Source organism: Miscanthus floridulus, chromosome 18 (assembly GCF_019320115.1).
Source record: "Miscanthus floridulus cultivar M001 chromosome 18, ASM1932011v1, whole genome shotgun sequence".
NCBI classification, from domain to species: domain Eukaryota; kingdom Viridiplantae; phylum Streptophyta; class Magnoliopsida; order Poales; family Poaceae; genus Miscanthus; species Miscanthus floridulus.
The window spans coordinates 126,449,842-126,477,735 of NC_089597.1; the positions used below are offsets into that span (position 1 = coordinate 126,449,842).

The window sequence follows — 27,894 nt, forward strand, 5'->3', positions numbered from 1 at the left end:
GCACTATGTCCAGGAACATAAGGGGAGGCATCATCCAAATAGGAAGGAAAAGTTGTATGTCAAAACTCTATTTGCGGTAAGTGTCATTTACTTTGGTACTCCATATATTATGTGTCTGTCAATAGCATTACTTAACATCTCCATATGCAAAACACACAGTGCCCCAAGCAGAAGCCTAGGAGTCTACATTGTGGATACTACACATGTATTATGATGAGTACCATCGGTGGCTACAACAGAAACCCCAATCTGGTAAGTTTAAACCTCTTCGCTTGTAGTATGAAAAGTTCGTATATGTTGTGATATAGTAAACCTAAACTTGTTCTCTTGTAGTTGGAGAAAGATAAAGACACGAGAAGGAACCCATACAAGGATGACGAGCTCTTAGAGATGGTCGGTGACCTTTGCAACTTTATAATGGACCAGATTGTGTATCATAAAGGCACTTACCATCATCTTCTTTCCGACTTAAGTAGTAATCCTCTGTATCAACACCTTCGGGAGATTGATAGGTTAGCCCTCGGTCGTTGATGAAAATGTGGACTTGTGGTATGATTTGGATCAGACTTTGGAACGGTTTGGACTTTGTTATAATGATGGACTTCGTAATGGACTATGTTGTAATGATAGAGTTTTGTGAATTATGATTTGTGATGATGGTCTTGTGTTTGTGGATGTATATATGTATATTTGTGGCGGTCAGATTTGAATTTGAATTATTTATTTTTTTTGCTGGAAAATCCACTGTAGGGGCGGTTCTTGATTAAACCGCCCTTACAAATACACACAGCAGGGGCGGCTGGTGATATAGCTGCCCTTATAGAAGTCCACTATAGGGGCAGCTGATATTACCAGCCGCCCTTACAGAGGTAACTGTAGGGGCGGCTGAAAACACCAGCCGCCCCTACAGAGGGCACTATAGGGGCGGTTAGAAAACCATCCCTATAGAGGCACCCTCTGTAGGAACACCCTGGGACGGGCGGCTGGCACAGCCGCCCCTACAGAGGCTCTAGAGCCGCCCCTACAGTAACATTTTGTAATAGTGCTGGTGGCTATGTACTCCGGCGTGGCGTAGCCGTAGGTGCCCATGACCCTGGTGGACATGTGCGTCTCGCCGCCCATCGGCCCCTCCTTGGCGAGCCCGAAGACTGACAGCTTGGCTTTGAATTCCTGGCAGATTGAGAGAGGTACGACGACTATGGTGAGTCTGATGCTTTTGGTGGCCACCGGCGCCGGCCGGGATGAAGATGAACCGACGATCGTAGGCAATGCAATAACGAACAAACCGTGTCGAGCAAGATGTTGGAGGTCTTGAAGTCCCGGTAGATGATTGGGCGGTTGGGGCCGTGGAGGAAGGCGAGGCCCCTGGCGACGTGGAGCGCGATGGCCACCCACGTCATCCACGACAGGCTACAAGCGTGGCAGAACAGGTGGTGCTGCAGGCTGCCCTTGGCCATGAACTCGTACACTAGCAGCCGGTGGTTGTCCTTGTAGCAGTAGCCAATGAGCTCCACCAGGTTCGGGTGGCTGTACTGCCTGAGGTAGCTCACCTCTGTCTGCACATGCAAGCATGTCCATGGACGGACGTGGGTGATCGAGATCGAGATTAATTCATGGAGATGCTGAATGGAGATGCCTGAGCCTGACCAGCCACTCCCTGTCACCCTAGAGTCCCTTTGGGTTGAGCACCTTGACGGCGACCTCCGTGGGCGGGTACCCCTTGCGCACGGCGCCATCGATGACCCCTCTGTACATGACGCCGAAGCCGCCCTCGCCGACGATCTGCCCCGGGTTGAAGTCGCCGGTGGCCTTCCTGAGCTCATCGTACGTGAAGAGCTTGAGGCGGCCATACGCCGACATGGTTCGCAACTCTTCCATGTCCTTGGGCATGGCTAGCACCAGCATCCCCTCTGACCCCACCTTCCTCAGCTTCGAAGGGACCGCCGCCGGCCTCTCAGCCTCATCTGCATGCATACACGGCGCGATCGGAAATGCAGATCATATATATATATCGAGCATGGATGCTGTCGGGTACCATAAAAAGGGGTCCCCTAAGCAAAAACCGAAAAAATCACTTAGACCTTGTAAAAATCGAAGCCGAGAGACAACTACCGACAAACCCCCACCTTATCCGAGGCTCGGCTGGACCGCCTGGCCCACCTCGAAGAGTATCCTGACTCACTCGAAGTGGGCTCAGCCTAAAATGAAACCATGAGGCCTCGGACGAGGTATCGATTCTCCGACTCGCCTGAGGCCCCGCCCGCCAGGCCTCGGATGAGTTACCGATTCTCCGCCTCGCCCGAGGCCCTACACGTAAGGCCTCGGACGAGGTACCGATTCTCCGCCTCGCCCGAGGCCCTGCCTGTAAGGCCTCGAACGAGGTACCAATTCTCCACCTCGCTTGAGGCCCCACCCATAAGGCCTCGGACAAGGTACCGATTCTCCGACTCGCTCGAGGCCGGCTCGACAGCTACCCTGTCACCGCCACCTCGACCGGGACATCACATCCAACTGGTGCGACCAACCACTCCCACGACGTCAGCCGAATGATGGCTCAATATAGCGGAGTGGCCGACGAGATGGGAGTCACATCGACGCCATGCCGTCCAGGACGAGACGGGGCAGGGGTTACCGGCCGCTATGCTCGACACTGTGCCCACGACTGACACCCATGCAGCACTATGCTGTCTAACCCCACCTGCTCCAAGGATAGTGCAGCGTGGAGAGTCATGTCCGGGTCCCTATAGCCTTGGAATCAGCATATAAGACCAACTGCTCCCTCTGAGCCTCGGCTACCCGCTTCCGCACCCTTATAGCCTTGGGACTCGTGCCCGCTGAGCCCCCCCATAATGGTTTAGCCTCTGCTCCGATTGGGCCTCAGCTCTCTACGTTGTCAACATACAGCGACTGGCATGTCATCCATAGTATGCGCCATGCCCTGCATCAAGCCATCATAGGAGCTCCCACGTCGCACAGGATCGGGCGTGACCGGCACGTCGCTCCAGTGCACCAAGGACAAGACCGCTCCATCGACCATACCGCCACAGTGACAAGCTACAGGGCTCGGACATGTCGCCTCTGCTCACAAAACGCCACATAGAAAATCCATGTACCGCCCCTATGCCTCCCTTCAACTATAAAAGGGAGTGGCCGGTGCTGCTTCTTGGAAGGAGACACAGAGACATCGCTCAGATAGACACACACGGATGCACAACGCACAACGCTCTGTAACTCACACTCCTCCGCACTACAAGAGATCAACATCTCAAGCAACCCACGCTGCTCCACGTAGAGACCTAGGACTAGCTTCCTCTCTCGCCCAGCTTATAAACCCCTACTACAAGCACCTCGGTACAAGGAATACAAGATCGCTCTCTCAGACTGGACGTAGGGCACCTATTGCCTGAACCAGTATAAACCTTGTGTCTCTTTGCATCACCATCCAGGATTAGGGGCATGCAGTACACTTTCACTTGTCGGTTGAGGGCCCGCCGGTCCAAAACACCGATAGTTAGCGCGCCAAGTAGGGGCCATACTACGTGTCAGCTTAGTCATCCCAACAAGTTCCGGATGGTAGACCCCGTGCAACCACTGCGTCTCAGCACGGTGATCTGGTTTAGGAGCCTAGAGTTCATGTCCCTAGGATGTGAATATGATATGGTACTCCTCACATCTAGAGCCCCACCGACCGACGACGACACCACGCACCAGCCGCCTAGGCGCAGGCGGCGCCCAGGCCACCGCTCTCGTCACGCTCGCCAGGCATGACGTGGGTGGGACCACCCTGACACCACGCAAGCTTAGGGCGATGCACTACGCTCCGCTGGTACCCCATGCCTGGCTGTTGGTACAGAGTCCCTGGTTGGGAACCTGTCCAGCTTAAGCCTGGGCAAGGAAAAGATGTCGGTGGCATGCAGCGATGCCCTGTCATCAAGCTCTACCCCGCAACCTCCTGAGGAGTCAACTCTAGCGGAGCGATGCCCAGCGACGGCACCATCCCCGTATCCCTTTGGGTTGAGCAATGCCACCACCGCTTATGCTTCTGCCTATGCTTCTACTCACGTGGAGCCCTTAGGACGCCACCAACGCTTCGCCCTCGACCTCAACGCCACAACCTCGACCCACACCCACGCTGACTCCTCGGAGGAGGACGAGGCATGGGCCGAAGCAGACTTCTTCAGGCTTCACGACCCTAAAGCTATGTGCCGCTTCATGGCCGCGAGCGACTACTGCTTCGGCTACTCTGACTTCGTTGACGAAGGCACTTACAATCCCACTCGTGAGTGCTTCAACGTCGAGCTCGGGATGCCAAGAGTAGGCGATGAGGACGAAGGGGCAGGGAATTGCTCCCCACTATGCGAGGGGGTAGGCGACACCACACCTCCACGTGTCAAGCCCTTGGCGGCGCGGAACGAGAACCCCACCCGCGAGGAACTTCGACGCCTTGACTTTGAGCAGCTCCGTGAGCTTTAGGCCAAGGTCGAACAAGACTGACTCCTTCTACAGCAGCTCCGAGACACTCTTGAGCAAGAGCAGCGGGGTCATAGTAATGGTAGAGTAGCCCGACAGAGGGCTCGCGATGTCAACCACCGCATCAACAATGACAAAGGGGGTGAACAACCCCCTATCTTCAATCGCGCTAGCCAGAACATCACGGCAGTAGCGATGCTACTCTGAACGATGCTCGAGCCCTCTACCTCAGAGGGGCGACGGGTCCACGGTGAGCTCCAAGACCTCCTCGAGACCGCCGTGGTGACCTCTTACTCTACATCGCCACAACGACCCAAGTGGTCAACGCGGCCATAGTGGTCGAGAGGCAAGAAGAAGGGCATGCTCTACCCATCCAACGACCTATTTACTTCATCAGCGAGGTGCTCTCTGAGACTAAGACACGTTACCCCCACATTCAGAAGCTAATCTATGCCATAGTCTTAGCTTGACGCAAGCTGTGTCACTACTTTGAGTCCCACCCGGTGACCGTGGTGTCGTCTTTCCCTCTGGGAGAGATAATCTAGAACCGGGAGGCCTCGGGTAGGATAGCCAAGTGGGCCATTGAAATCATGGGGGAAGCCTTGTTTTTTGCGCCTTGGAAAGCAATTAAATCTCAGGTCTTGGCCGATTTTGTGGCTGAGTGGACCGACACCCAACTGCCACCTGCTCAAGTCCAGGCGGAATGCTGGACCATGTACTTTGATGGGTCCCTAATGAAGACTGGGGCAGGCGTGGGTCTGCTCTTCATCTCACCCCGTGGAGTGCACATGCGCTACATGATCTGGCTCCACTTCGCTGCCTCCAACAACGCAGCTGAGTACGAAGCCCTCATCAATGGCTTGCAGATCGCCATCGAACTTGGAGTACAATGTCTTGACATATGGGGCGATTCACAGCTTGTCGTCGATCAGGTGATGAAGGAGTTGAACTACCACGACCCTAAAATGGAGGCATACTGCAAGTTGGTACGTCGCCTAGAAGACAAGTTCGACGGTCTCGAACTCAGCCACATCGCGTGAAAATTCAATGAGGCCACGAACAAACTGGCAAAGATGGCGTCGGCATGGGCCCCGGTCCCCCCGAACATCTTCACCAAAGACCTCCACAAGCCTTCCATTGACTACGCTTCGGTGGCGGAAGAGGGCCCACTGGTCGAGCCCACCGTAGGGCCCGAGGCCCCCTCTGTCACTGAGACCCCTGCGGCCGAGCCTGAGGCCATGGAAATCAACGCGGAGCCTCCCGAGGCCAACTAGGGCATGGACTAGTGAGTCCCATTCCTTGATTGCCTTGTTCGAGGAGAGCTTCCTACAGACAGGACCGAAACCCGATGGCTTGCGCGATGAGCCAAAACTTATGTCCTCAGCAATGGTGAGTTGTACAGGTGAAGCCCATCCGGCGTCCTCCAATGGTGCATCACCACCGAGGTAGGCCAAGCCCTACTTTGGGACTTGCACGCAGGAGCCTGCGGGCACCATGCAGCGCCTTGGACGCTCATTGGAAACGCCTTCTGCCAAGGGTTCTACTGGTCAACGGCGGTTGCTGACGCCACCAAGCTGGTACGCTCCTACGAGGGATGTCAGTACTATGCGCGGCAGACGCACCTCCCGACCCAAGCCCACCAAACCATCCCCATTACATGGCCATTCGCCGTGTGGGGGCTAGACATGGTTGGGCCTCTGCAGAAGGCCCTCGGGGGCTATATCCATTTGCTGGTAGCGATCGACAAGTTCTCCAAGTGGATCGAGGCTCGTCCGATCACTCGAATAAAATCCGAGCAAGCGGTGTTGTTCTTCACTGATATCATCCACAGGTTTGGGGTTCTAAACACCATCATCACTGACAATGGGACACAATTCACCGGCCACAAGTTCCTGATGTTCTACGATGACCACCACATCTGTGTGGCCTAGTCGGCCGTAGGACACCCTAGGACAAATGGCCAAGTAGAACGTGCCAACGGCATGATTCTATAGGGCCTCAAGCCAAGAATATACAACCGGTTGAAGAAATTTGGCAAGAAATGGCTTGTCAAACTCCCGTCGGTCATCTAGAGCCTAAGGAACACTCCGAGCCAAGCCACAGGGTTCACACCGTTCTTCCTGGTCTATGGAGCCGAGGCCATCCTCCCCACTAACTTGGAGTACGATTCCTCAAGGCTACAGGCCTACAACGAGCAGAGCAACCGCACTACCCGCGAGGACGCCCTCGACCAACTGGAGGAAGCCCGAGACGTTGTGCTGCTACACTCGACCAAGTACCAGCAAGCCCTACAATGCTATCAAGCCCGGCGCATTCGAGGCTGAGACCTAAAGGTGGGCGACCTGGTGTTGAGACTGAGGCAGAGCAACAAGGGCCGTCACAAGCTGACCCCACCATGGGAAGGGTCGTACATCGTTGCCCAAGTGCTAAAGCCCGAGACCTACAAGCTAGCCAATGAGAAGGGCGAAATCCTCACCAACGCTTAGAACATAGAACACCTACGTCGCTTCTACCCTTAAATTTCCAAGCATTGTATACATTATTCTCGAAATACAATAAAGAAACGTTCTTTAGTTGTTCTAATTTTTTGAGAAATACCCCGAGCCCATCGATGGGGGATCAGCGTTATGATAACGCTATAAGGGAGACTCGGCTCCGCCTCTACAGAGGTGCCCACCGCGTGGCTCGAACAAGACTCAGCTCTGCCTCTGTAGAACCGAGCCTCCCTCGGGGGTTAGAAGGCCCCCTAAGTCCCAGGCACCATTTTTTAGTCGTTTTTCAAAAAAAAAATTCTACGCCAAACTCTCTCGCGTACTTTGACAAATCGATTGAAAAAACCTAAGGACCGAAAGTCTATCTTAGGGCCAAAAGGCCGGTCGAGCCGCGAGATGGCCTACGCCTTTGGGCTACGACAACTCCCTCACCACCTTTTGCCCGAGGGGCAGCTTAGGCTCCGAGGAAGTTTTTTGCAAGTGATATGTTCAGAGATGAGACAGAGGGCAGAGGCTCAGAAATATAATAAAAATTGATTAAAAAGCGTATATGCATAAGTACTTTAAAAAGGCCTCGATGACCACAAGCGTTATGGTACAATAATATAAATCCTAATCTATTTACAAGGCCCCTTTGGCCCAGGTCAGAACTTAGGGTCGCCAGCATCGGCGGTCAGCGCAGGAGGAACCACCTCCTCTTCGAACAGCTTGGCCAGCATCGTGCCAGGGGCCTCAGCCGCCTCCACCAGCTTCATGACCTCCTCCTCGGCCTCCTCGTCATCCTCAGCCATGACATAACCATCGCTGATGGCCTCGAGGTCGATGCCAGCGTATTGCGAGGAGATGATGGACAGGGCGTGCTTGACACCTGTATGTAGCGCCCCCTAGAGCTGCTCGTGGACTCGGCCACTCAACGTGATCAAGCGGCTCCTGAGGGAGCTGCCCGACTTGACCCCCCTGACCTCTAGGGCCTCGCAGGTGGTACGGGCGGCACTCTACAGTGCGTTGTGCTCTCGGATCTCAGCCTCAAGCACCACCTACACTTCAACGGAGGCCTCAACTGCCCGAGAGACCTCCTTCTCCAACTCTGCGCCAAGATAAGCGGGATGGGGTTAAGCACAAAAGGAAATAAGCCGAACAGGGGCAAAGGCCTACGGGACTCACCCTCGGCTTTCTCTTTCTAGCTTTGGACCTCGACCCGAGAGGCCTCGGCCACCCTGGAAGCCTCCTTCTCCAGCTCTACATCACATCGGGGAGTTAGGGGTTGAACGCAAGAAAAACAAATAAAATAAGGGGCACGGCTTAACAGGACTCACCCTTAGCCTTTTCCTTCTAGGCTAAAGCCTCGACCAGGGAGGCCTTGGCCACCTTGAGGGCCTTCGCCAAGGCACCTTTCGTCAGCAGGTGCGGGCCCTGCTCCACCCCTAGCTGCCCGGCGATGGCCTTGGCAGAGACCTCCACTTGTTTGGCCTAGGACCTGAAGGTGTCCCGCTCGCCGACCACTCGGGTCAACTCCTCCTCTAGCTCCTTGATCCGCGCCGCCAAAGGGGCGACCTGCCCTCGGGCCATGGCCGCCTCGGCCTTCATATCAGCACAGCGAAGGCAGAGGTCCTCCACCTCCACGCTTCGCGCCAACAGAAGCTCATTGGCATTGGTGAGCAAGTCCTTCTGCTGCTGGAGCTGGTCCCAGACATCCCTCTCCTGCTAGAGGAACAATGACTTCCTGAGGGATCGGGCCTTGAGCTCCTAGATAGGCAGGACAGACGTCAAGCACTACGAGAAAACTCAGGAAAAGACGACACAGCACAACAAAAGGAGGCGCGTACCTGGGCAACATCGGGCAGGTCGTCAGCCACGACGGATAGCGCTGTCCACAGTGACTGCTCTGCTAGACGGCAGAATTGCTTGAAGGAGTCCTAGCACCCCCCCTCGCCCATGTCCTCGAGGGCGAACAGAGGCTCCCCCTTAGGGTCATCCTAGCTCTGCCACAAGACATGTGGGCTATCCCACCCATGGGGTTTGGGTTGTACCCGGATGAGGGCCGAGCTCCCCTCGCCAGAGTTTGGAGCTGGCCGCTCCGCGGTGCTAGCCATCTCGGTGTCCACCACATCCTTCCCCCGGGAAGTATCATCGAAGGAGATCGAATGGACCTCTACCTCCCGGGTGCCCCCCTGCGACGGCGATGGGTCTTGGACCAGGGGTGGTACTAAAGCTTGCCCCGCCTCCGTCTCTGCTTCCTAGGCCACCAGCTCCGCCACGCCCACGCCGGCCTCCGTTACCTCAGCCTCGGTGGTCCCGAGAGCTTCGGCCTCCGCCACCTCGGCCTCGATGGTCCTGGACGCCCCGGCCTCCATCGCCTCGGCCTCGGAGGTCCTAGGGGCCTCGGGCTCACCCTCGGTGGCCTCCGCGACTGAGGGCGCCTCGGCTTCATCTGACTCATGGGCCTCAGCCTCACGGGACGTAGGCACCACCTCCCCCGCTCGCTTTGTGGCCACCTCAGTAACCTCTCCTTGGGCGACCGGCTCCTTTGGGTCGGACCTCGCCGATGCCGTGCCACGCTGTATGGCGGCTTGCACCTCCACCACCCATTGGGCGGTGGAGCTAGTGCTCACCTTGAGCGCCTTACATGGTGCCAGGGTGGGCGCATCCGCCTGATGCTTCCGACTGAAGGCAAAGCACTCACAAGGTCAGCATACAACCAAGGGACGAGCGGGAGATGCTGCAAACTCCACTGACAAAATAGTTACCTCGAATGGGGACACGACTGCTTCCGCACTGCGTCCCTCATCCTCTGCAATGGCGGTGGCGGCGACGGTGGCACGGCCTCCGTGTCTGCCGGTGTCGGCCGGCCCTCGCCAGACTCTGTTGCCCCCTTGACCCTTTGCGGAGGTGGTTGCGTCGCCCCCGCCGTCTCTCGCTCCACCTCCACTGTCGAGCCCATCAGGTTGACAGCGCGCTTCCCCAACGCCCAAGTCTTGGGCGTGTCGGCCTCGGCCCCAGGGCGGGTGATCGCTAGCCCTGAGGCATCCTTTCCTCCTCCTCCTGGAGATACCGGGCCGCTCACCGATGCCCTGGTCGCTATCTCCCTGACGTTAGGGAGATGGTCCAGAGGACCCTGCCCCGCCTCGCTCTCGTCATCATCGCTCAAAGAATCCATCGACGACGGTGACGGAGACGGCTCCACCAGGAGACCATCGTGCCTCTGCTGCCGGCGATGTTTCTCTAGCTCATCACGCTCAAGGTTCTTTCTCTTGCGCCTTGCCTCCTCAGCGTCCTTCCGCTCCTTGTACGCCTCAACATGCGCCTTGTTCACCGCCCGCCACTCTACATCCTCGGGAACGGGTGGCGGGGAGGCTCGCACATCCCTCATCCCCTGTAGGAACAGCAAACGCAAATAAGGGAACAGATAAAAAATGTAAGGAGCAAGGAGGCCTCGAGGGCCACAGCGGCGCGTGACTCACTAGAGAGATGTACCCCCACGACAGGCGCATCGAGAACAGGGATAGACCATTGCTCCTCAATCGCCACTCCACCATCTCTCTCACCCGACGTAGAATCTCCTCGTCGGAGAGGGTGACGGCGGACAACCGGACGCCATCGATCGGCTCATCCGGTGTCATCTCGAACAGTCGTTGTCGCCGAGCCATCAGCGGCAGCACCCTCCAGCAGTGGAAGGCCACCTAGACCACAGCCGCCATAAGGCCACGACTGCGCAGCCTCTCCAGCGCCCCTAGGAGCGGCCGCAGCTTGGGTTGGTCAACCATCGGGACGCCGTACCTCCACCTCTCTGGCTGGCTCTCCATGACCCGCCTGGTATAGGGGGAAGCCTGTTGTTGTCATTGCGGAGGTAGAACCAGCTGTTGTACCAGTGACAGTTGGACGACGCGAGCTGGGCTGGGATGTAGAGGGGCTACCGGTCTTGGCGCACTTGGAGAGTGCAGCCGCCGGCCCTCAACACCTTCCGCGTGCCCGTCGTGCCCGCCGGCTTGGTGGTGAGCCCCGCCCGAAAGAGGTGGAGCCACAGCTCCTAGTGGGGGATAATGCCTAGGTACCCCTCGTAGACAGCGACGAAGATGGCCGCCTATGCAATGGAGTTGGGGTTGAAGTTGTGGAGCTCCACGCCGTAGTAATACGGAAGCGCCCGCATGAACCGGTCTGTCGGTAGGCCGAGACCACGCTCATGGAAGGCCACGAAGCTCACAATGTAGCCATCGCGTGGCCTCAGCTCCGGCTTGGCCCCCGGAGCAATCCAATCTGATCTATTAGGGTCGGTAACCGGGTGGAGGAGGCCGTCATCGATAAGCGACTGCAGCATCGCCGCTGACACGTCGGATGGACCCTAAGGATCCACCTGAATGACAACAGCGCCGCCGGCCATGGATGCGGTGGAGAACACGGCTACAGTGGTAAGGCATGCTCTCGCTATCCCTCTCTCTCTCTCGCCTTTCCTCTCCCTTCTCCCTTCTTCTCCCCGGTGCTCTCTTCCTCTATTTTTAGCAACCGTTCGAGGGCAGAAAGGACAAACGCAGGCAGGCAAGGTGGGGCGGGGCGAGGCTCGTCACGTATTTATGGGGGAGGGAAGGGGGCAAAATGGATGGGTGACGAAACCAGGGAAGTTTCCCTCAGATCTGGCATAGTTAATCCGGATCCGATTAAACCGCCCACGCGTCCACCTTTTCCTTATTAACCGCGCACACACAGTAACATCCCATCTGCAGACATCGCATCGCATCCAACCACAGTGACGGCAGGTGCCGTTCCATCTCCCCGAGAAACCACCTCAAAAGGCGCACCTACCGTTGTCAGTCAATGGGAGGGGAATATCCCCCACCCGATTCCTTTCAGACTAAGGAACTAGGAACCGAGCCCGTTACGGTCCAGGGGTTCGAAGGCTGGGCCCCCGAGGGTCTCGACAGCCACCCTAGGACAAACAGAGTTAGGGATGACTATGGGCGAGCCCGTACATGGCCGAGGCCCAAGCAAGCAATTGCTTGAGATGCCCTAAGTCGTGTCTGAGACTGGCAGGGAGGTCTCTGAATGGGATCCCACCACAGGGAGGCATCGAGCCCCCGGGGCCAATCGAATGGTCGTAGGACCCACTAGAGAAACCCTCTGGTACTTTTGGAGTGTGTCTCTAGACCACCAGCCGACCCCTATCGAATGGGGCATGGGCCTCCACTTGGACTTACTCGATAATAGCTCACCGGAGGTGTCACCGCTCGCGCCCACTGAGGGTAGCCTGGCATACTCCACCCCTCCTTCTAAACGAAAAGGATGCGCGAGGGCCGCACAAAAAAGACAGGGAAACTCCTGATCGCCCTCTTACTCCGCGCAGAGGCTCGGGGGCTCTTCCTTCATACACGTCGAGGCCCAGCAACCCGAACTCGCACTTGGGGGCTCGGCAAAACGCGATAAAGGGCACCGAGCCCATTACGGTCCAGGGGTTCGAAGGCTGGGCCCCCGAGGGTCTCGACAGCAGCCCTAGGACAAACAGAGTCAAGGATGACTATGGGCGAGCCCGTACATGGCTGAGGCCCAAGCAAGCAATTGCTTGGGATGCCCTAAGTCATGTCTGAGACCGGCAGGGAGGTCTCTAAATGGGATCCCACCGCAGGGAGGCACCGAGCCCCCGGGGCCAATCGAACGGCCCTAGGACCCATTAGAGAAGCCCTTTGGTACTTTTGGAGTGTGTCTCTGGACCACCAGCCGACCCCTATCGAATGGGGCACGGGCCTCCACTTGGACTTACCCGATAACAGTCACCGGAGGTGTCACCGCTCGCGCCCACCGAGGGTAGCCTGGCATACTCCACCCCTCCTTCCAAATGAAAAGGATGCGCGAGGGCCACACAAAAAAGACAGGGAAACTCCTGATCGCCCTCTTGCTCCGAGCAGAGGCTCGGGGGCTCTTCCTGTAACTGAGCTGAGACCTAGCGCTCGCACTCAGGGGCTCGGTAAGCGTGATAAAACCACTCGCTCAAACACGAGAAAAGCCCCTAGAAGAATAAATCCACTCCTCCAGGGCCTCGGAGGCTACACCCGGCGGGTGCGCTCACGCGCACCCACCGAGGCCTCGAGTACGAAATACCATCCCGCCAGGAGCTGCCGCAAGCCAAGTCTCATCAAAACCTCAGGAAGAGCGCTCACACTCTCCCCGAGGCTCAGGGGCTACTGTCGGGTACCATAAAAAGGGGTCCCCTAAGCAAGAACCGAAAAAATCGCTTAGACCATGTAAAAATTGAAGCCGAGAGACAACTACCGGTAAACCCCCACCTTATCCGAGGCTCAGCTGGACCGCCCGGCCCACCTCGAATAGTATCCCGACTCACCCGAAGCGGGCTCAGCCCAAAATGAAACCATGAGGCCTCAGACGAGGTACCGATTCTCTGACTCGCCCGAGGCCCCGTCCACCAGGCCTCGGACGAGATACCGATTCTTCGCCTCGCCCGAGGCCCTGCACGTAAGGCCTCGGACGAGGTACTAATTCTTCGCCTTGCCTAAGGCCCCGCCCGTAAGGCCTCGGATGAGATACCGATTCTCCGCCTCGCTCGAGGCCCCACCCGTAAGGCCTCGGACGAGGTACCGATTCTCTGACTCACTCGAGGTTGGCTCGGCAGCTACCCCATCACTGTCGCCTCGACTGGGACGTCACGTCCAACTGGCGCGACCACCCACTCCCACGACGTCAACTGAATGATGGCTTGATACAGCGGAGTGGCCGACGAGATGGGAGTCACATCGACGCCATGCCGTCCGAGACAGGACGGGGCAGGGGTTCCCGGCCGCTGTGCTCGGCACTGTGCCCATGACTGACACCCATGCGGCACTGTGCTGCCTAACCCCACCTGCTCTAAGGACAGCGCGGCGTGGAGAGTCATGTTCGGGTCCCTGTAGCCTCAGAATCAGCGTACAAGACCAATTGCTCCCTCCGAGCCTCGGCTACCTGCTTCCGCACCCCTATAGCCTCGGGACTCGTGCCCGCCGAGCCCCCCCATAATGGTTCAGCCTCTGCACCGACTGGGCCTCGGCTCTCTACGTTATCGACATAGAGCGACCGACACGTCGTCCACAGTATGCGCCATGCCCTACGTCAAGCCATCATTGGAGCTCCCACGTCGCACAGGATCGGGCGTGACCGGCGCGTCGCTCCAGTGCACCGAGGACAAGACCGCTCCATCGACCATACCGCCATAGTGACAAGCTACAGGGCTCGGACATGCCACCTCTGCTCACAAAACACCACGTAGCAAATCCATGTACCACCCCCGTGCCTCCCTTCAACTATAAAAGAGAGTGGCCAGGCCGCTTCTAGGAAGGAGACACAGAGACATCGCTCAGATAGACACACACGGACGCACAACGCTCTATAACTCATACTCCTCCGCACCACAAGAGATCAACATCTCAAGCAACCCACGCCACTCCACGCAGAGACCTGGGACTAGTTCCCTTTCTCGCCCAGCTTGTAAACCCCTACTACAAGCACCTCGGTGCAAGAAATACAAGATCGCTCTCTCAGACTGGACGTAGGGCACCTATTGCCTGAATCAGTATAAACCTTGTGTCTCTTTGCATCACCATCCGGAATTAAGGGCACGCAGTACACTTTCATTTGTCGGTTGAGGGCCCGCCGGTCCAAAACACCAACAGATGCAAAGCGGCAGCGGAATCGAGGCCGACTCCTCCAGGTCAGGTGTGTGCGTACCTCGACGGTGGGCCGACGACGACTGGCACGGCTGGCGGATGTCGCCGCAGCTAGGGAGGATCCAGCGATGCATTTTCCGGAGGAACGGTATGTGGCTGATCATTCAGCTTGGGCTGGCCCGTTTGTCTGTTCCTCCCTGCTGGCCGGCGGTGTCGATCGGGGGCCGGGGGCGGCCGAGGCGAGCGACGACAGCCTCCGACCACGCGCGCGCGCACGCCGGGGAGAGACGGTACGGTGTGCTCTCGGCTGGGTCGATGCCGATGGAGGAGGCACGGTGAGCTGCTGTGGGAGAGACGAATGAATAGGCAGGGACCGGAGACGAGCGGCGGGAGCAATGGTCGGAGCAGGGGCGACCCGAGCTTTTGGGTGGCCAGCTCGCCTCGCCCCCTGCCTGCTTGCCTTAATTTGGAATGCATGCAACAGCGAGCGATCCACGCGCTCACGCGGCTGCTCCGTGCATGTTAGTCAGCCCGTCAGCCGTCGCGGCAGCGCTCGGGAACTGGTAGTGAGCAAAAGACCACAATGATGCTAATATGAGCAAGCGCGATGTCATCAAATCTCAAGAACGCTTTTGGTAATTTTTTGAAAAAGAAAAAAAGTCCACATTACCTCCCTCAATTTTTTTTGGAAAGTCCCGGATAAACCGCGTCCCTAAACTTTTAAAACCGTTCTCGTTGACCGGCTATAAACGGTTTTTAAAGGCCGTTTTGTCTTTTTCTTTTTTATTTATTTCGGCTGAATCTTTGAAAAATTATAGTAAATCACAGAAAAATCATAAAATAGAAAATTGAATTTTGTTAGACTCCACATGAGTAGATCTACACGATGAACATATAATATGGTATGCTTTTGTACAAATTTTTTGCTGTAGCTTCATATATATGATTTTCAATAGTTAATTCATAACTGTAGTTTCTATGGTCCAATTGTGGTGGAATTTTTATGGTGCGCTAATTATTGTATGCTTGAACTGTAGTAAAAATTTCATACTCATTAGATCATGTATAACTTATTTATAGATTTATATTTTTTAACAAGCATACACCTAAATAAATCGGGCCTTTAACAAGGAGAGAAATGCCAGCAAATATTCGGGCCTTTAACCTGGCCTGCAAGAGCAATCGGGCCTATTGATCGTATGGGCTATTCTTTGGGCCAGGCCCAGCGTGTTCAACGAAGCACTCGCTCTCCTGACAGCGAGAAGGCGCACGGGCACGCGCGGGGCAACTCCATAGCGGTAGCGGCAAATGCGCGCAGAGGAGGGGCCGTACAGCCGGAGATGTTAGGGTTGTCGTCGGAGAGGGCAATGCGGAGGGAGAGCGTCGGCCGTGCTAGGTTCAATGAAGCGCTGACGCCGCTGTGGGCCTTGCCCTCGAGGTTTCGCGGCGAGGTAATGTTCGCAATTTTTTGTTTTCACATCAAATTTATTCGTACTTTCTGAATGCTCCTAAATTCTGGCTCATCGTACTTGGGAGAGTCTGCCGGAGGTCGAGGGCGGGAATTTTTAGGATCTCCCCGACCAAACAAACTTGCTATCCATTTCTGTTTCGCATAGTAAAAACATGCAAAAAAATTGAAGTAATTACTGTCATATTTGTTAATTGTTATTAGTGTGTTGATGTTGACACTCATCCGTAAACTCCATATCAACCAGGACCACGAGTAATTACAAAACTGAGCTGCAGAAATCAGCATGATCATGTGTGGTATGTACCTTATATAAGAATAATTATGAATTACTGGATGGACCCATTCAAATCATTATGAAACCAAATCGTATTACAATTTTGAATAAATGCAGTCTTGCAAATGTTTGGTTCAGAACACCAGAGTTTCAATCCTAGCTTTAGCGAAAAATCATTATCAATCTCATACATTAACGACACAATCTTATTTTGGACCACAACAACTGTGAAAGGCAGCAATTCATCATTTGGAATTAGTTCCACGACACACTGACTCCGCTTTGCTGAAGAAAACATAATACTTATTCATAACGCATTGCAAAGATGTGTAGACTGCTTGACCGTTGCAGCAGCAGACCTTGAGCAGGAGAGGGAGTTTTCATGTCGGCGATTACTGAGACAGAGACCTGCAATACATATTGGTGACTAAAGTGACTCCTTTTGCAACTTTTTGAAGGCAGAGGCGGTATGAATTATGCAGTATTCATGGCTACACTAATGGATGCTCACCGGAGTGTAATGACGGGTTCGATTTCAGCTTCTTGTGTAGTGGCTGCTGCGGCGATGTGCTCATCAGCCGTGTTCTGGCTTCCTTCAGTAGTATCAGGAGCTGTGTTCTGAATCCCTTGGGTAGCAGCGGTTGTGGCGGCGGGACTGGCTGCTGTTTCCTGGTTTCCTTCAGTGTGGAAGTGCATGTCGATGTTGTGTGGCTGTACGATTGGACGCCCGCTTTCTTGTTCGATGCCCTTACTGAAGTCGCTGTGCATTTGAGCCAGATGTACCACCTTGAGATTCTTGAAACCACTAAGGTTTGCTGGTGGTTTCTTGAGTTTGCCACATTTCGCAAATACCAGCTCCTCGAGGCAGTTCATGGCTCCTGAATGGAATGTGCATTCTATCAGGTTTTTCATGGAGATGATGGACAACCTTCTCAGTCTACGGTAGCCCCCATTTGTGCAATCCTGTTTCTCCGATGTGGAGGCGTTGCATAAGGAGAGGACGAGGAGGTGTTGAAGACCTTGCAGTTTAGATAAGGGATCTATGTCCAAGTTGCTGTCCCAGAGATAGAGGTAGGTGATGGATTGCATCATTGAGAGGCGATGATCGCAGAGTGGCCCCATATCACCACCGAGTTTCAGCTTGTCAAGGTTTTTTCCAATTTTCAGGGATGTTACATCAAACTGCCCCCCCTGACATGTAATTGTCAGCGATCGAAGGAACTCCATCTTGCTGATTTGGCGACAAATGCCCTTGGAGACTTCACTTGGCACCTTCTTAATTGACAGCTTTCTAATGAACTGGAGGTATGATAGCTGTTGCTCGAAAGACAGCCCTCTAGGAGACTGCGGTCCATGCTTAGCACCTGCCAATGTTTGCAGATTACTCAACAAGTATAGGCCTTCTAAGATGTGGATGGACTTGTCACGGAAAGTGTTTGAGAGGAGGAGATATCTCATCTCTGTGAACGCTGAAACGCTGTCCAATCTTGTTATGTTTGTGTCCCTGATATCGAGGCACATCAGGTGCTTGAGCCTCTGGCAAGATGAAGGCAGATGCTCCAACTGTGTTCCCCGCAGGCCTAGGTAGCGCAAGCAAATAAGGTACCCAATACTGGACGGCAGGCGGTCAAGATGGGCTCCCTGTAGTTCTAATGTCCGTAAAAGCTTGTATTTCCGATTAAATGACAGTTCAAACTTCTGATGCTCCATCTGAGTTCTAAAATACAGCAGGCAGCGGAGTCGGATATCTTGAAGTGCAACCAATGCCTCATCAACACTGCCATCTCTGTGCACAGCAACCATGCGATAGCGCTCTGGAAGCGCCCTCTTCCTTCTGGGATGGAAGTGATCTCCCCTCCTGCTGGGGGTGGTGGGGATAGATGCCTCACTCTCACTCCCATTGTCAGGCTCAGACTCAGATAAGAATCGGCAGAACTTTTGGAGCTTGCACATTCGTAAAGCCAAGCCCTGGATGTCCTTATTGACTGTGTACTTCACCTTGCCATCGATGTGCCCCTCCTTTTTCTTAAGCAGGCCCCTCTTGGTGAGTTCGTCTAGAAGATCCTCTGCTTCTTGCTCTTGGCTCTGATGTGGGCTATCTTGCAGGAATCCTTCTGCCATCCACAGACGGATAAGCTTCTTCTTGGGGATCCCATCATTCTGTGGTATCTCTGAGCTATCCGGGAAAGCCAGGCAGTATAAGAAGGCAAGCCGAATGTCACCTGGTGATTTGTCATCCTCTAGCTTTATAGTCCGATCACGCCTGTGACGACGTCTGGTATCATTATCGTGTATTATAATACCATCCATCCGTTCCATGATTTCCCTCCATTTCTTATGGAAAGATTTCTCTTGAAGCAATGTCCCCATCATGCATAAATTCCATGGGTTGCCCTGGCATTTTTCCTGGATCCCATCCAGGATATCCTCCATCTTATCCAACTCATCTGTAGGTAGATTTGGACAAACGCTAATGAGAGCGTTACGAAACTCATCATCTGGAGGAGTATAGTCGGGGAAAGCTGCACGCCTGAGTAAAACGAGGGCTTCATTATCTTTAAGTCTGGAAATTGTAACGACCTTATGCTGCCCAGCTATTTCTGCTTTTTGTGCCAGGCAGATGATCTTCCCCCTTTTTGTTTAAAGGACGGCAATGGGTCATTCAGGACGTGCATAAGGCTATTCAAGACACCAGTATCTTGGACATCATCCAATACTATCAAGTAGTTTTCCTCGTTGAAGGTATCATAGACTTTCCTGATTATCTCAAGCTCATCAATGGCACTGGGATCAACAGATGATCCTTCCAGCACCTCTCTCAGTAAGCCAACTAGACCTCTGGCCTCCGATACATTCACCCTGGAACGTAAGCTGAATTGGTTCTTGACATAAGTGTCTTCATACACCTTGTCTATTAGGGTTGTCTTCCCTGAGCCCTGCCCTCCGATGATAAAGAGCACCTGATGATCATTCTCGCTTCTCAGAAAATCCATTACATCTTTAAATTCCTTCTCCATTCCAACCACTCTGTCAGCCGAGACAAGATTAGAGTATCGGGTGAAACGGGATATTTCAGAAAGCTTTGCTCTGATTTGCAGATCAATTGGCATTTTCTTTAAGTGAGATTGGATATTCTTAGTCAGTTTTTCGATCGACATCTTCCCAATAGCAGACTTCAAAGAATATAACTGATATTTATCGAAATCCTGTGTTGAATACATGGCAATCTGATCTTCCAAACGAAAAGCATCCAGTTGGGCGTCAGCTAGCCAGCTGCGTAGCTCGGCATCTCCGATCCCACCAGCTATGATGATTGAAGCATGGTTCATGTACTTCTCTATTTCTTGCAGTTCTTGTTTGGCCATGGTCATCTGGTGCCCACCTCTAGATGTGATTATTTCCTTATCTTCATTCAGCAGCAATTTCCAAACAATCTCATCCACCAATACAGATGTGGCAGAGAAACAACTAGATACAACGACATCCGCCATTGGGTTCCAGCCGAACAGGGCCATCGGAGTATCAAGCAGCTTCAACCTGAAACATGAGACACGTCTAAGTGTACCACACTTGTTTCCGTCGGATTTGGATATTAGAGCTGTTCTTATTTCACCGACAGCTAAATGAAATCTTAATATCAACTAACTGAAGGTATTCAACGGAGCTTCCATGTATGCTCATTGGAGGCTTCCAAGGTTAATCTTCTGAGAAACGCAATGAGAAAAGGTAAACCCTAAAATTTCTCATAATAATAACTAGAAATATCTAAATTTTATTTTAGTACTCCATCCGTTCCAAATTATAAGACGTTTTGGCTTTTCTAGATTCATAACTTTTATTATGCACCTAGATATATATAATGTCTAGATACTAACTAGAAATATCTAAATTTTATTTTAGTACTCCCTCCGTTCCAAATTATAAGACGTTTTGGCTTTTCTAGATTCATAACTTTTATTATGCACCTAGATATATATAATGTCTAGATACATAACAAATGATATGAATCTAGAAATGCCAAAACATTTTATAATTTGGGACAGAGAAAGTAAACTCTAATCATTATCAATGAAAATAGCCATATGATCAATTATATTTAAAAAATTACTCACCTCAACACTAAAAAGAATATATATAACGTAGCACTAATCACTCAATGCAGCTTTGCATTTTGTTAAAGTTGAGAGCATTTGTTCTTATAGTAAAATTAATCCACCACTTACCTTAAAAGCCGACTTATTCGGCTTCTTTTTTCAGCTGGAACAGTGTTTTTCTCTCACAACATTTCAGCTTTGGCTTGTTTTTTCAGCCAATTTCAGCCAAGCGAACAGGGCCTTAAGGCTTTTCTCATCGCCACCGCCTCAACCTCCTTCCTCTCTCCTTATCAGTGATCTCTCTCTCTACCGGCGACCTCGGCAGTGTCTAAAGGAGCGGGGACCTACCCTTTTATAGATTTATTAGTGTTTACCGGCGAAAGGCCAGCGAGAGCATGTTCTGTCACATCTATTGACTCTCTTTAGATCTTGGCAATTGTTGCGTTTATTAGGGGAACCAACTGGTTGGTTTTTTATGCAATGATTTGACATCTTTTGGTTTGTTCTATGATAAAGTCTGTTTTCTCTAACACTAAATGTTTGGGTGGTGAAGGATTGTACGCTTAAGTTTCTTGTGGGTTTCTTTTTGCCCATATTCTTTCAATGGCTACTATATCTCATTATAAACAACAAATGTTTTTTAGGGTTTCAAAAGCCTTGTATGCATGGTGAGGGGTTTACAGGTGTGAGTTTTTTTAACATTTTTTGTAAACTAATTTTAAATCTAACACTGTTTTTTTTTTCAAAACTAACAATTTTGGCCGCGCCTATTGCCATGGAGCGGCGAAATGCTTGTGTCACGCCATGCATGGTGGCGCGGCAGGAGGTTGACGTGGCGAAGGCCGGGGCCGCTGATCGGTGACGTGGCAGAGTCTACCATGCCACCAATCTTGGCGCGGCAGTGACGCGCCACGGCTCATGGCGCAGCAGGATTTGATAAATATCGCCCGTGAGCCGCCCCTGCCCCCGAGCCGCCCGCCCTGCCTCCTGCCTGTCGCCCCTGCCCGAAGCGCTGTCGCCGCGCCCACAGCGCTTGCCGCCGCCGTGCCTGCACGCCGACCACCGCGCCTGCCCGCCCGCCCGACCGCCCGCACGCCGCGTAGAGCCCCGCCGGCCGTCCGCCCGCGCCACACGCGCCACGAACGCCGGCGCATCATGGCCGCCGGCCGCCCGCTCATATCAAGGTAGGCTCTCTTGATTTCATGTTATTATGATTGTTATTTTAGTTAGGGTTAGTGATTTAGGATAGTTAGGTTAGTGAATTTGTTAGGATTTGTTAGTGATTTAGGATAGTGATTTAGAATTTGTTAGTGATTTAGGATAGTTAAGGTTTGGTTAGGTAGTTAGGGTTTAGGTTACTGTTAGTTAGGATTTTGGGTTTATGGATTGATTTTGGGTTTAGTTTAGGTTGTTTTGGTTAGGTAGTTAGGGTTTAGGTTACTGATAGTTATGATTTTGAGTTTAGGGATTGATTGTTGGTACTTAGTAGTGCATAATACGGCGATTTGGATGACTTGATGAAGTTTCATCAAATGCTTATTTTTCTAGTGAAGTTGTTTAATATGTCTGTTAATGTTACTTTGAATATATACATGTGCTTTCATATTGTGTTCGTATTGCATAACAAGTAGTTCAAATTTTGCAATGCTACATAATGTTAATTTGAATATTGTTAATATGAATACTCTAACCCTTTGTTTATCAATTTGTAACAGGATGACCACTCCCACGCAGCACCCATTGTACCCCATTCTTGAGGTGGAGTACGACGACCAGCACCGAGCACACATCTTGAGTGACACCGACGCACAGGTGGTCTTGCCTACTTTGAGGCCCCGCACGCACACCAAGGCGCACCGGTGGGACGAGCGTTACACGCTGTATATACAGCGTGCCGACTTCCTCGAGCTTGTCCGTGTTGTCAACTACGGTCTTCCACCCCTTCACCCAGCACTACTTACTACAGCTGTAGACATGTGCGAGTGTCTTCTTTGTATGTAAACATTCTTATAACAAATTTGAGTCAACTAACAGTCATTCTATACTTATAATAGGTGGAGGCCTGAGACCCACATGTTCCATCTACCTTGCAGCGAGATGACCTTGACCATGCAGGACGTGAAGGCTATCTTTGGCCTTCGATTGGGAGGACTTCTAGTGACGGGTATAGTTGACAACGATCATTGGAGGGAGCTGGTGGCTCAGTTCACTAGCTTTCTACCACCGGACGACGAGGTTTTAAAGAAAAATAAGTGAGCAATCCAAGCCTATTTAATACTTGCATTACTTTCCTGCAGCCATTGGGTTTCATTTTCTTTAGTGAATTTCAGGAAAAGTTCTAGAGTTTCATTGTCCTAGATCACAGAGCGCTTTGATTACTTGGACCCACAGGCTGAGGAGGCTCAGATCGATAGGTTCGCTAGAGTATGGCTCTGGCACTTTCTTGGTGCTTTCCTCTTTTCAGACGCCTCGGGCAATACCATCAGCTGGATCTTCCTTGACATACTATGCCAGCCGTGAGAGAACATAGCGGCGTACAACTGGGGCAGCGCTGTCTTGGCATGGATGTATCGACAGCTATGCATTGCCTGCCGTCGCACCTCAGGGTATGCGAACCTTGGGGGTGCTCCTACCTACTTCAGGTTTGGTGTTGGGAACAATGGCTCATTGGGAGGCCCCTTAATACTGGTTTACCGGTAAGTACTTCGGTTCACTATATTCTTCGAGGCAGTTACATATGATGAGATTATTAATGGCTAATTCATCATCGTGTTCAATGCAGCAATGGAACGAGCAGGATGCACTCCCTACAGCTCTATATATCTGGACTGAAGTAGAGTTAGTTAGAGGAAATGCGAGGCGCAAGTACAGAGAGTACACGAACAGTCTCGATGTCCTGACACAGCACCAGGTTACACTCTCTTTACTATCATACATGTGTCTTGTTCAATGTACACTATATCACAACCTAACTCAATTACGAAATATTCAGGTGCATTGTTGTCCTTGGGATGCTCCGGAGCTCCAGTACTATCTCAGTCCTGTCACTAGGGACGAGTCAGACGAGTATCGCTGCAACGTCCTTTTTATTTTCTTCCACGTGGTCGAGATTCACTTGCCCATCAGGGTCTGCAGACAGTTTGGAAGAATGATAGGCTACCCACCACCGCTTTACTCCACCAATTAAGGATTGCATGGGTGCATTATCGATTAATAATAAAGCTACAATTCAGAGATGTGTGTGGTACAACTAACATCATTTTATTGCAGGTATGACCGCAGGAAGAGTTACAAGACCAAGGATTGGCGCGTGACACACAACGCGCACATCCACTTGTGGGAGATTAGGGAACGGTAGCCGGTCCATGCGGATCCTCCACACGACTAACACACCTTCGACGAGTACCTACGGTGGCTTCACAGGTCTACGAGGACACATATCAAGTCCCCGTACACTGAGGAGGCGATTGATGAGGACTCGGAGGACACACAACTATAGAGAGCCCTGCTTCAAAGATACGTGGTAAGATACTTGAATGATACAATTTGTTATCCTTTTGGTATTAAGTATGTGTACTAAAACTGTCCAACCGTGTTTCTATACCCAGGTGACACAATTGTCAAGGGTGTCCAATGAAGCAGCGTTCCGGCTTCATGAGTCTAGAGGGCAGGGGCCAGACGTTGTCGAGGCTTTTGTGGAGGTAAACATAAACTTGTCCATTCCGAAAATATTTCTTTAGTGTATATGCGTTTGGGAAATGCACTAACTTTAACGTCTATTTATGCAGAAGGTGAAGAAGAGTTACAGGAAGCTAGCTCAGAAGCTGAGCTGCATGGACACTCCTTATGTGGAACCGCCACTCCTGGCGTGGTCGGGTGGCACGTCTTCAGCCTCTTTGAGGACACCAGCCGACTCTTCTCAGTCGGTGATAGGTGCCACTTCCGCAGTGCGTACACCACCACATCATAGCGCTGGGAAGGACCCTGCAACTGAGGATGACGAGGACGACGACGACGACCCTTGGGCTTCTGCAGACAGCACGGCTAGTGGGACGATTGGCCGCAGGACGAGATCGGCATGTCTCAGCTAGGTGGTGCCCCGCTTGGTACCCAAGGAGTCTCACAGATACTAACAAAGGTAGTTTCTTTAAATACGTAGGCTCCATGAACTAACGATCATAAAGATTATAAGTAATCGTGCATATCATATACTTGCAGGGTACGAGCCGTACGCACCGGCGACGTGACCACACCGACGTTGGCTACACTCCCAATGTGTTGCCAACAAATCCGAAGAGACAGAGGCGTTCGAGGGATCCTTACACTCCTGGGTCTTAGTTTATTAGGTCGAACGAATATTGACGTCCAAAACTTATAGGCTTAGTTGGTTATGTTATGTTGAACTTATGTCAAACCAATGAAAATTTTATGTGGCAGCTTGTCAACTTACGCACGGACTGCATTTATTTCTTTCATATTTGTTTCAATGTGTCGCGGCAGCACTGCCGGCGAGATTAAGTAGCAACTAGTTCGGGAGCCGACAGTCCCGGCGTATCTCGACGTCGGTGGCCGGCATCTTGCGCGAGGGGTCGAGGAAGTGGGGGTCCATGGTCGCGTCGCTGCCGATCCTACAATATGGGGCCAAAAAGCCAAAAAAATAAGTGATTCGTTTTTAGCCCTTATAAAAAGAAAACGGATTCTTGAACCTCTTTCACGCTCATGTCACGTCGAGGTACTGCAGAAAAAAGAACCGCAAAATACGATCCAATTTTTCATAATCGATTAGTTAACATGGTGGTTAACCGTATTATGAAAGACGGAAAAAAACATTGGCTTATCAAATTCTCTATCGAGCCGTGAAAAAGATTTAACAAAAGAGAAATAAATCCACTATTGGTTTTACGTCAAGCAATACGTAGAGTAACTCCCACTATTGACGCGGAAAGTTCCGATTAAACCGTCCAAGTACTGTCGCGCCATGCGCCGTGGCGCGTCACTGCCGCGCCAAGATCGGTGGCGCGGCAGACCCTGCCACGTCACCGGTCAGCGGCCCTGGTCTTCGCCATGTCAGCCTCCTGCCGCGCCCCATGCATGGCGCGGCACAAGCATTTCGCCGCGCGCATGGCAATAGACGTGGCCAAAAGTGTTAGTTTTGAAGAAAAAAAACGGTGTTACATTTAAAATTAGTTAAAAAAAGGTGTTAACAAAAAAATCACAGGTGCAGCACTGACACTGTAGCAGTTCCAACCAGTTGGAGCACACCACAGCTTGGGGCGGGTAGTATTGAAATTGTACTGTAGCAGTTCCAAGCGGTTGGAACCCATTATGTAAAAAAAAGGTTGTGACAGATTGAAAAGCCGAAACCTGAGTGGGTCCTGTAGTACCACTATGGGATACAGTCGTTTCGTCGAGTGCCAGGGGCACTCAGCAATGGTCCAAAAACACTTGACAACTGCTTTGTCGAGTGTAACACTCGGCATACAACACATAGCATTTTTTTTGTCGGCAAACAGCTATTTGCCGAGTGCTTTTTGTCGGGCACTCGGCAAAGCCTTTGCCGAGTGCCGGAAAAGCACTCGGCAAAGATTTACACTCGGTAAAATGAAAATGCGAAAAAAACCTAAAAATAATAGCAAATTTTTAAAAAAAAAATTCGGGGGAGGCCGCCACCAGCCAGCGCCCGCCCGTCTTCATCGAAGTCGGTGCATTTTTTGCGCTAAATTCGCGGCTAACGCGGCCGGCGGGATTCGAACTCACAACCTCCCTCCTCGTGTCTGCTATTCTACGACTGCACTACATTATCACTTGTGTCTAGATTCCGTTATCTATCCTCATATATTAGTCTAAACCGAGAGTAAATTGCTTGTTTGAGGCCCTAAACGAATTCAAATCAAAAAGTGGTCAACTACAAAGTTTCATAACTTTTCGAGATCTACAATTTTTATCTAGGAAGTTTTTCCATCCGAGGTCGTTTGAAAAATTCAAATTTCAAATTTTAGAGATTCAAACGTAGTTTTGCATGATAAGATGATTTCAAATCAAAAAGTTGTCAACTACATAGTTTCATAACTTTTGGAGATCTACAATTTTCATTTATGAAGTTTTTCCATCCGAGGTCTTTTGAAAAATTCAAATTTTAAAATTTTTAAATTCAAACGTCGTTTTTGCATGACAAGATGATTTCAAATCAAAATGTTGCCAACTACAAAATTTCATAACTTCTCAAGATCTACAAAGTTTATTTTGGTTATTTGTCCATCCAACATAGTGGTAGTAACATTATTCACAAATCTTATATATCTCTCTTCTACTTTCATGAAACTAATATGAGAGATGTATATTTTATGAACAATGTTATTGTCGCTTTGTCAAATGCAGAAATGACCAAAATAAACTTTGTAGATCTTGAGAAGTTATACAACTTTGTAGTTGAAAAGTTTTTCATTTGAATTCATTTAGGGCCTCAAAAATTGCTTTGAAAAACTGATTTGCCGAGGGAAAAAATGCACACGGCAAATGCCTCTTTGCCGAGTGCCAAAACAAAGGCACTCGGCAAAATACATCTTTGCCGAGTGCCAGAAAAAAGGCACTCGGCAAAGACCCATTTTGCCGTGTGCCGAAAAATAGCACTCGGCAAAATACATATTTGTCGAGTGCCAGAAAAAAAACACTCGGCAAATACGCATTTTGTCGAGTGTTTTTTTTTTTGCCGAGTGTATTTTATTTGGCACTCGGCAAAGATCGTCTTTACCGAGTGTCCGATAAAATACACTCGACAAAGCCTTCGGTACTCGGCAAAGTACCCGTTTCCGGTAGTGTACATGATGTACTGTAGTAGTTACAACCAGCTGAAGGCAGTTGAAACTCGAGCGGGTAATATATCATTGGCACTGTTTTTTTCGAGAACGTGCTTGACACGTGTTCCATTAAGCGAGTTTTACGGATTTGCTCATGAACACCCGCATGTTTTGGAGCTTACTATCATGCGGATTCTGAGCCTTTGATTGTTGGGGGCGCCTGTGCTGTGCCGTCCAATCTGAGAAGGGCCTCCGCACGTGGTGGGCCTGGTTCTGGTCCCGTCCGCAAAGCGTGAGAAGAAAAAGGAGGCCTGTACCGAGCCGAGGCAACGGCAGTGCATGCACACCGAAATCTGGCCGGATGTGGATTTTGTATTTCATTTTTAAAAAAATTCTGAAGAATTTAACATATATTTCTTTAATTTGTGGAATCTATAGAAAAAAAAATTATATTTTTTTTTAAATTTTGGCATATATTTGTGTTATCCCCAAATTACATCGTTCTGTCCAAGAAATTATACTGAAAGAATAATTATAAATATAATAATAAGACGGTGTAAATATAGCTATAAGACAGTGTAAATGTATGGAAAAAATTTGATCGTTGAAAAGGGCTAAAACAACCTGTCGTTGAGATTGAGTTTTACAGCATT

General features: G+C 51.3%; 1 protein-coding gene and 1 pseudogene across 1 annotated transcript; both read right to left on the bottom strand.

Annotated features, from left to right (window-relative positions):
* LOC136523160 (probable serine/threonine-protein kinase PBL17) overlaps positions 1-14,976 on the bottom strand; it is a 45,176-nt pseudogene extending 30,200 nt beyond the window's left edge.
* A 1,498-nt stretch (positions 14,977-16,474) lies between these two features.
* Positions 16,475-19,865, bottom strand: LOC136524617 (disease resistance protein RPM1-like). The gene is made up of 3 exons (XM_066517911.1): positions 18,964-19,865; positions 16,862-18,880; positions 16,475-16,758 (listed from the first exon to the last, which is right to left on the bottom strand). Exons 1-3 carry the CDS (start codon positions 19,863-19,865, stop codon positions 16,743-16,745), a joined length of 2,937 nt encoding a protein of 978 aa, XP_066374008.1. The 3' UTR covers positions 16,475-16,742.
* Positions 19,866-27,894: the final 8,029 nt, after the last annotated feature.